A 10,102-nucleotide genomic window follows, 5' to 3' on the forward strand; every position below is an offset into this window, starting at 1 on the left:
TGTTGAGCTACTTGTCATATTCCCAAGGTTCTATGTGCCATCAAACTCAAATGCTCCCCCGATATCCAAAGATCATCAATCAATTCCTGAAATTGAATCGGAGTGTGAACTGAATGATCAGCCAGACAACATCTAGAGTCTCAATTGGATGAATGTGTGAAAGAAAACAAGGAAGGTGCTTTGAATCACAGTGGAAATCAAGAGGTGGTGATTGTGAAAGAAAATGAGGAAGGTGCATTGAAGCACAATGAAAATCAGGAGATGGTGGATGTCAAGGGCGACGTCTTAGACTCAGCATGTGCATTTGCATTGCGGTTGGTGTCTTCTAACATTGGATACATCAGTAGTAGTGATTTGGCCTCACCAACCAAAAATTCTGGCTCCACCCATGGATTCTTGTATCTTTTATAATTATTTGCAATACCTCCTTATTTTTTAAAAATAGTGTATATCCCTTGGCCGTAGTCTTCTTATATAAAATAATATGAATGACCTACAAACCTTGAAATTTCTTCCTAAGCCAATCATCTTCAACCTCCTAAAGATGATGGTGATGATGATGACCCTCAACATTTTGGTAAATATATTAGATACACTTATGTTTTGATCATCTCTTCCAATGTTATCATATTCACAATCAACTTCATCAATATCATAAATTCACAACCATTGTCATATTGTCATTGTTGTTCTACTCATGATCATCGTTGTCGTCATCATCACCATCATTGTAGACATGTAGGTTTAGAAAACTAAATCTTCACACCACTTTAATTTTAGAGTTGCCACCATTCATAAAATTTGGTGGGTTGAATAGTCACTTAAAAAAAATACTCATTTTTGAAAGAAAGTGATTCCAAATTGATCATAATCGTGAGATTAAGTAAGGAGGTTCGGTTGAAGGATGGGAAAGGAGTTAACACACCCCATCCTACCCACCAAGTAAGTAGTTACCTAAGCATTAGCTATGCACAAGAATGTACTTGGGACCATTTTTTTTAGATGTCTGATGGGGATGATGATGTAAGAGTGCATAATACACATCTAATAAGTCACTGGGCTCTACTCCCTGTCTACGAATTTGGATTTCTTCATGTTAAAAATTTCACAGGACTTACCATTTTGAATTTTTGAGACCAATTCTAATTCTGTGAAAAACCAGTGTGGCGGCATTTTTTATTTTATTTTATTTTTTATTTGCAAAGAAGGGTGTCTGGGCCATCTTGCACACACTAAATAATCCCTCCTCCCCGAACAAGGCTTACTGAATAGGGCTTTTAACCTGCTGTATGTGGCCATAGATCACGAAAAACATCCCAAACAATTTTTTTTTCTTCGGATACATGATGAATCAATTTAGGAATGTTTTGTGGAAAAATATACGCTATAAAAATAAAAAATAAAGAGAGTAATATAAATATTTTTTAACCTTTTTCTGATCATCTATCAGCAAGAGACTAATAGATGGTTGGAATGATATTTGATATTAATCTTATAAATGCTTCTAGCAAATCTCTACACTGTTTTATAGATGGTGATGACATCAATAAGCACAAAATTAGGTCAAGAAGGGTTGAGACCCACAACTTATGAGCACCACCTAATGAATAAGCTGATTGAAATTCAACAAAATCATATGATAATGAGATACTTTGGATGAACAAAACAACCAATCACATTCACAGATCTTTCAAGTGGTTCTACCCGTGCGCGCTATGTCTAACTCAAACATTAATTGTTGTTATAGAAAATGATGCCCATGGATGATACTAATCAAATTACATCAACCCAAATGTTATGGTTAAATTGTACACTCAAAAAGCTATAGGTAGCTGGTTTTTGTATAAATGATACTGCAATATTGCCACATTAATATATAAAGCCGATAAATAAGTACAGAAGTAATTTAATGTGGGCGTCTTTATAACTAATGGTGCTGACAAACCAAGTTTGCAACATATAGTATTAGTGCTTAAAAATATGATTGTGGAATCCCAATATGACAGGAAGAGGCCATTTGGGAATGAATGATTTACAAATCCAAACAGCCCATCAATCAAACAGCCAGGTAATCTCTTTAGAATAGTAAAGATTAGAAGAGGTAGAAAAGGGTCCTCCATTTTTCTCTTTTCTTTTTCTATGTCTCTTTCTCCTTTAACATTGTTTCCTTAAACTTTTTCATCCTTTACTTGTAATCTTGAATTAGGTAATTAACCACAGATTAATTGGAAAACATAAAACTTAAGTAAGAATTTTTTGCTTTTGTTGTTGGAAAGAACATAAACAATTCAAATTTACCCGCTCATAGTGTTCCTTGTCTTCCGTGTGGTGAATAGCTGCCGCAGGAAAGAGAACTTCCCTCTTGCTCGTGTCGATGACTCGGTGATGATACCATTACTTGACATGGGTGCGTTAATTGTGTCAGATTGGGGCGAAGAAGTTGGAGGCAATATTGTGAAGAGAAAAGCATTGAGCATTCGGATGACCTGGCTGAAGCTGGGCCGCAAATTAGGTTCCTCAACCCAACATGACTGTATAAGGAATGCTAGATCAGGAGGTATGTCATCCGGGAGACTTGGCCTCACTTGCTGCTCTCCAAGAAGACACATACAATAGATTTTGTTAGATATGCATGTATTCAGTAAGAAAGTAAGCTACCACTTCACCATACATATACACAAAGGCAAGCATAATAACAGCCCTCCACCAATAACACTAGAGTTAACACAAGTATACAGTTGAACATGTACAAAAGAATGCAATTGTGAAAAGTGTGAGATCTGAAAATGGGACCAGAATAAGTATGGCCTCAACTAATTACCATGTAAAGTAACTAATGATGCAGTGACCTAATTTTAACATAGCAAAAGAAATAAACAAAGAGTGATTCATATTAGGTTGTTTATCTGACAACAATTGATGTAGAGAAGATATGGCTTAGACAGAATTGAATGGAATAATTGGATTTGTTTAGCAGAACACAAATTTTTGTGATAATGATTTGATGACAATGATGATCTGGACCCATTGTGAAGGAGTGAAGTTTCAGGCTTTTCTTTTAGTATTTATCAGAAAAATGGTCTTGTACGGGGCTTGAATTCATTAATTTACTCACCAATACCTCAGCAAATGTACCTGTTTGGCAACCTATTTAGGTGTCTCCCGAAGAATATAAAAAAACTAGTGTGCAAGAGTAAATTGATGTGAGTAGAGAAGGGTAAATTCATATCTTTGGATAGAGATTGCTTAATCTCTCTACACAACAAAACATGTTTCAGAAAAAAGGTCTTGTCCTTGTTAGGTATGTATTAGTGAAGGGTAAATCCATATTCTTGGTATTAGTAGGTTGCATGTGATGCTCAACTAACAGCCTGCCCTTCAAGAAATGTATAAGATTACCTTTATCCATGGTTTTAAACATCATTCCATAACAGTAAATAACGGCCATTCTAACTGTAATTCCCAGAACCCTTTAGGGGAAAAAAAATAGCATTCCATCATTGGGACAATATACTGTTCATAATGTCTCATTATTTAAGGATTTCAATTTTTAAAAATGAAATGAAATGAAAAAACAGTTTTCAAATTTAAATAACAGACCATATTTTGAAATGACTACTAAAGTTCAAAAATCAAAATTTGAATCGAAATTCATTTCGATACAATGTTTTTGAGAATAACGTGGTTTCACTATCCTTAATTTGAAAATAAGGGTAACAGTCCCTGCCCATTAGCAACCCAATATCGTTATTGCCTTCATTTGCTCGTTGTTATTAATAATGAATAAAATTAGGGCTAGTAAACAAAGCTTAGCTGGTTGACATCTTGCAATACAACTTTGAGGTCATGGGCTCAAGTCCAAGCTTAACAAACCACCCCCCCCACCCCCCGGCCAAAAAAAAAAAAAAGAAAAGAAAAAGGAATAAAATTGGTAGGGTTATACTGGCAATTTTTCATTATATTTTGTTGTTTCAAAAATAATTAACAGTGAAGCTCATTAGAAATATCTTAGTAAGAGTTTTCTAGTGGTTACATTTTTACCACAAATCGAATTGTCGAATAAAAGTCTGAAATTTTTGAAAATTCTGGAGACTAAAAAAGAATACCTACAACAAAAACTTTCGAGAAAGATGCAATAATTATGGAGTTGATTCATCCAAATTGACTTGGCCTGAAGGAGTGACAAGACTGGAAAAAATAATATTAAGGATGACAGCAACCACCAAATCTATTGCATTCTTGTGGACAACTAAGGATATCTTTCAAATTGGCCAGCAATTACCATCTATAATGAGACAACAGGTTTACACATCAGTTCATTGTGTCGTTCAGAGATTTCTTGGATTCATTAAAAAAAAGAAACATTTATTTTCTCATATTTTAATCACAGATCTTAGTAACAAAATAAATCAAGCTTCAGGAATCAAAGTCAGTCACAAGAATAGAAAAAGCTGCTGAGATGGTTTCCCACACCTTAAAAGCAGCAGCATAAGCAGCCTGCAAGTTGGACATGCCCTCGAAAGGCATTCGATTGGTCAATAACTCCCATAGAACAATCCCAAAGCTGTAGACATCAACTTTGTTGCTGTAATGCTTCTTTTCTCCCTGCCGCAATGTCACAGTACTGTATAACTGCAAGGCCACATTTTGATTCCTGGTGAAACAAGAGTATATGACAATTAACAAGGAAGAGAAATAAAACACTGAAAATAAATTAAATCAAAATTATTTATAAAGATTTTGATCAGTTGGCATCACAACTCTGTGGGTACACTAGCCTTATACACCTGAAAGTTTTCTCGAGTAATTTATGCATTTCATAAGGAGCATAAATATCAATATTTATCAAAAGAAAACAGGATCATCTTCTTTCTTAGTACCACACTTGTTGCTAACTTTCTGCCTTTTTTTTTTTTTTTTTTTAATATATCTCTTCCTAAATTTTAATCATGAACTTTTACTCGGAAACTCTTTCCTTACTTGGTATGTTATATTGATTTTCACCTGATTCAAGACTTCGTTCTCCTTCGATAAACAACATGCTCTCGCGGAAATAAATAAATATGCTAACGGATATACAAGTTTGTAACCACCTTACTTCATACACCACCAACACACGGATAAATTCAAGCTTTTTTTTTTATAGGTATAGATGGGTTAGTAGTTAGCATAAGAAGGGGTTCAAGAGATTTGAACCTAAGACCTGGGAACAACCTCCACGCGGTCTTACCACTTAGCTAAGTGGTCCTTCTTACGGATAAATTCAAGTTGCCGAAGTTTAAATCGAAAAGTCAAAATTGCACAAACCTCTGGCGCCATCCAGCGGTAAGTTCCAGTTTCAGCAGTCATCATCTCAGTCACAGACTCTTCTCTGGCAAGACCAAAATCAGCAAGCTTCACAGACTTGTGATTTGCCGTAAGCAACAAATTATCTGCATCATTAATTTTCAAATACTGTTCTTAATTAGTGAAGGGCATCATATCCATTGAATAATATAAAACCCTATTGTTCTTGTGATTAAGGGAAGCCAAGAAAGTTGCCATATTACTCTGGTTTACAACCGCACAATTCGAACATCGCCTTACTAGTGAGTTTAAATGATAAATACCCATTGAAATTTACCCAAAGTCAAAAGGAAAGAATCAAAACAAGTATATATTTTTCGGAACAGGCGCATCTTGCACCTGATAATCTTTTCCTGCAAACTCGTGGTCATCCTACAGAGCACCAACTGAGCTTTGGGCTCATCCCACTATGAGGCTATGATCTAGGAACACACTGTGCCTTAGATCTGATAATAACTTCCAAAAAATCAAGGAGTGAAGACAAATACAGACCATTCTTATTCCACTGACTTCACTGTTGTTAGTGTCAGCTTGACTAAGTTGATTGATCAAAGTGTTCAGAACTTCTGAAAGGTAATAACAGACAACAAAATTTTAAATATTGATTATGAGGGATCATAATATAATTATTTACTTAAGCAGTTTAAATGCATTAGTCTAGATTTATCCTATAACCCATATCCATGAAAGTATTGCATCATATGCTGTCGGAATGTTTCTCATAAAGCCTGTGTAACATATGGAATCAGAAAATATTTAAATAATTTATCAAAAAAAAATTAATAATAATAAAAAAAAAATAAGAGAAGTCGCAGTTGACCTTCAAGATCGTTTATATCTAATAAACATGGTTTTAGCATATACTCAATACAGACTAACTTTACACAATTCAGCTTGCCGTACAGTACCAGGTTTCAAATCTCTGTGTATAATCCCATTGGCATGTAGACATTCCATGGCCCGAGCAATGTCAAGGGCATAACCTATGGCCACACGGAGATCTAGCTGTTTTGGACGGATATCGATCAAATACTTCCGGAGTGACATTCCTGGTAAAAGTTCTGTGGCTATCACCATAAAGGGATCCTTACAAGCTCCAAGGAACTGCATGGAGCAGTAAAGGTGTTACAAACAAGGAAGTACAACTGAACTACAAAAAGTTGGATGAGAAAAAATCTTAACAATATAATCCAAGGGTGTTTTTAGTATACAAATAAATTTGGCTGGACTACGACAATTGAACTAGTGTGGAACACACATTATTATCTGTAGTCCCATGAAAATACATGAACCCCCTGAACTAGGAAACCCACCTTCACAAGGTTCTCATGTCTTACTCTAGACATCATAGTGACTTCTCGGGCAAACCGACCTTCCAGTGCCGCTCTTTCTTCTGGGGTATTTCCACAATTGAGAACTTTGATTGCAATGATTTGATCACCATACCTGAAGAGAATAAAAACTGCATAACTAAATGACAAATAGAATAGTTTTTTATCTGTAAAGGAAGATAAGATAATAACTAAAAAATTGGTTGACACATTCACAACAGATGGTTAGACAACATCTGTTTAACTTGGATATGACGCGTCTGTCATGCCGGAGCGAGAAATCCAGTATACCAGCACATCCCATACAATTCATTCGATAATATCAGAAGATATTTCATTATAAAGAAATTAGTTCATAGAAGTATATTATATAACAAAGATACTCTTAGTAGACACCTCAGATTTTTGGGATGAGGCTTTGAAGATAGTGAGACTCTGTGTGTAGATAAGCTTTGTCTTGAATTATAAGCAACCGGGGTTATCCATAAATCCATTTTTCAGAAAACTATTTGTTTGTTATTAAACAACATATACATCTTGAAGTCACTGTCCTACATTCATTTCACAAGTTTTAGAAGGAAATTGTTATAACGATTGGATGGTTAATTTTAGTTTCTCTTATTTGTTGGAAATTTTCTAAAAAATTTGCATTTTCGTAAGGGTAACTTAGAAATTTATAACATTATTTAGTTTGTTTTATTTTATAAAATATTATCATTAATTTAATTGTGCTTCAAAAGACTTACAAAACCAATCAAATGTTTTTGGAGGGAAATGAAAATTTTTGAAGTCTTTTGAAATATGTGGAGACTAAATTTTTTTAACTAAAATATTAGTCCCACATTGGCTAAGAAAATAACTCTCCTCAATCTTATAAATGAACTCTCTCCATCCTAACTTGTTTGTTGCTTTAACTTAAATGTGAGTATCAGGCACAATGAACCCTTTTCTATTTGTCAAGTGTGTCATCAATCTTCGATCATGACCATTGGATGATCGATCAAGTCAGTTGTTAGATTTGAGTACTTGACTGTAGTCAAAGGTGTTCATTTGGGTTGACGGTCAAATGGCAGCTAGTAAAAATTGTTTAACCCCAAGATCACTAGGCAAAGGGGTTTTAACAGTCTCAAACAAGGTAACCGTCAGTCTTGGGAAGAATTGCAACCTCCCAAATTGATCGTTGGCGGTTTGTGTCAACTCAAAACAGTGTGACCTTATCACATAGACCATTGGATGGTCTCTAAGCAATCCTAAACATCCAAATCATGATTGTTGAGACAATAGTCATAGTGATCATTTGGACGTTGATTCCTATATAAAGAGAATTCGGATCCCATTTTCAGGACACAGAAAAATCAGATTTCAATTCCATTTTTATTCTTGGAAATTGTTAGTATTTTCTTGATTAGGCATACAATCTTACTGTTTGTTTCTCTTCATGTTAGTGCAAAACAACATAAAGAGGTAACAGAAGAGATTGGATTCCGTTGTATCCTAAAAATGTGTTTGCTAGCATAGCAACCCATTTGTATATCATGTTGTTTCTCTTCCTGTTAGTGCAAAAAAACATAAAGATGTAACAAAAGAGATTAGACTCCATCTTATCCTAAGAACGTGTTTGCTAGCAACCCATTTGCATATCACGGTTCACACTGGAAACAGGGTAAAAAATGTTTTAAAAAACCTTCAACGCAGCTTAGAGATCAGTCCTTTTAGATAGGTTTTAAGTGTGAAGGCAGAGTTTTTATACCAGGTGTCGGTGGGGTAGGAAGGAGGGTCGAGAGTAGGTTGTATTTCCATATGCAGACTTTGCCACCTCACCGAGGTGGCACGATGAGGCACTTTTAGTCGTCTTCATCATCTCTATATCCATTTTTTTTTTACTTCTTATTTTTTATTTTTTCCAACATTATTTTCAACAATAACAGACCTTCCGAGCATATGTAGTACCAAAAGATGTGTTTTTGCAGTAAAATAAAAAGCATAAGTAGAACTAAGAGGTCCAAAGCAATATCGAGCAATCGACAACCACAACAGTTGGTGTAAAAGAGTTGTCTAGTGGAATTCAGCAACTAACACACTGGTAAGCATTAAAACAATAAAACACTTACTTTCCTTCATAAACTTTCCCATGGGCTCCCTCTCCAATCTTCGACCCAACATACAGTAATTTCGGGTCGATCAATAGTTTTTTGTCAAGGTTGAACTGCGGGGCCGAGATTGATCCGTTCTGTGTGAATGAGTTTTTCTCGTGCCAGACAGTAGACTTGTTGGTTCCAGCTTGCTTAAAGTGCCCCTCTTCTCCCCCTTCTTTGCTCTCCTCTCCACAACTCATGTTGCAACCTCAAACTAGGAGCGCCTCATTAAAACTATATTTGTGTATTTTACATCAAATATAAACCTATTTGCTGCTTTATTTACAATGTTCTGTTCTGCTCTGATTCAGCCACAGAGGAACTATCTCTTACCTATATGTCCACCACGCATTGGACCAAAACCGGATTTCTAGATTTTCTGAATCTAAAACCTTTTGAAATATCAAATGAACCATTAATAATAGAACCAAAAAATGCCCTGGAATTCTAATTTACGGCTACTTTTACAGAAATCTATTTACTTGATTGAAATTCCTCCTGTTTCATTGAAAATTCAATTAAAGTGCCACATAAATCAAGGAAAAAAGTTTATCTTGGCTTTAAAAAAACCTCTCTTTTCGATTAAAGGATCAAAAAACAACCGCATAACATCGAATTTGAAATCGGATCCTGAAATTTGAAATTCTACTTAAAGTTGAAGCTTTGTAATTTATACAGTTCTATTAAAGTAACATATACACGAAGAACAGAAGCAATCAAAGAAACTTACAGTTGAAGCTAAACTTCGTGAGACCTCACATACAGATAGAAGAAAATTTACGAAAAAAGAGAACTGAAAACACAAGCTCGAGATCATCTCCTTCGTTGTTTAAGCGTATCTTTACTGGTTCTTATTTCAAAAACCCTAACCCTAAACATCTCACTCACTCTCTCTCTCTCTCTCTCTCTCTCTGAAATCGAAAGCTGTTCCGGTGAATATATGCCGAGCATCTGTTCCGGTCTGGCCTTATAGAGTTATAGTGGGGGGGAAAGTAGGGGTGAGGAGAAAAGAGTGGGCCAATATAAAATTGCCACGTGGAGAGCACAGAGGCAAGGTTCGTAGCATCAGCGATTTGGATGTTCTTGGTCGAGAGATGCTGATATGACTATGGGATAGAGACAAATTTATCAAATCTCCTCATCAGCTCATCTCTGGCTTGGCTTGGCTTGACTTGGCGTGGCGTTTGCCTCGTGCTTGGAAAAAGTCAAACAAATGAGGTAACCTTAAGAGTCAAGTTTACGAAGATCCAGCGTACTATAGAGGGACTACGTACTTCATGGCATCTGTCA

At 35.5% G+C, this 10,102-nt stretch overlaps 1 protein-coding gene across 5 annotated transcripts; it reads right to left on the reverse strand.

Moving 5' to 3' along the window:
* Positions 1-2,102: 2,102 nt before the first annotated feature.
* LOC147399375 (Protein kinase superfamily protein) lies at positions 2,103-9,787 on the reverse strand. 5 transcript variants are annotated; one of them, XM_086444706.1, is made up of 7 exons: positions 9,543-9,787; positions 8,789-9,026; positions 6,660-6,816; positions 6,255-6,450; positions 5,308-5,432; positions 4,474-4,632; positions 2,103-2,588 (listed from the first exon to the last, which is right to left on the reverse strand). In XM_086444706.1, exons 2-7 carry the CDS (start codon positions 9,010-9,012, stop codon positions 2,295-2,297), a joined length of 1,155 nt encoding a protein of 384 aa, XP_086300832.1. In that variant the 5' UTR covers positions 9,013-9,026; positions 9,543-9,787; the 3' UTR covers positions 2,103-2,294. The 5 variants fall into 5 exon arrangements, with proteins under 5 accessions (XP_086300832.1, XP_086300831.1, XP_086300829.1 ...); XM_086444705.1 differs by having other exon boundaries at positions 8,789-9,204; XM_086444703.1 differs by having other exon boundaries at positions 8,789-9,787.
* Positions 9,788-10,102: the final 315 nt, after the last annotated feature.

The sequence above is a fragment of the Akebia trifoliata genome, chromosome 6, assembly GCF_017979445.1.
Source record: "Akebia trifoliata isolate Shusen 1 chromosome 6, ASM1797944v1, whole genome shotgun sequence".
Classification (NCBI taxonomy): Eukaryota; Viridiplantae; Streptophyta; class Magnoliopsida; order Ranunculales; family Lardizabalaceae; genus Akebia; species Akebia trifoliata.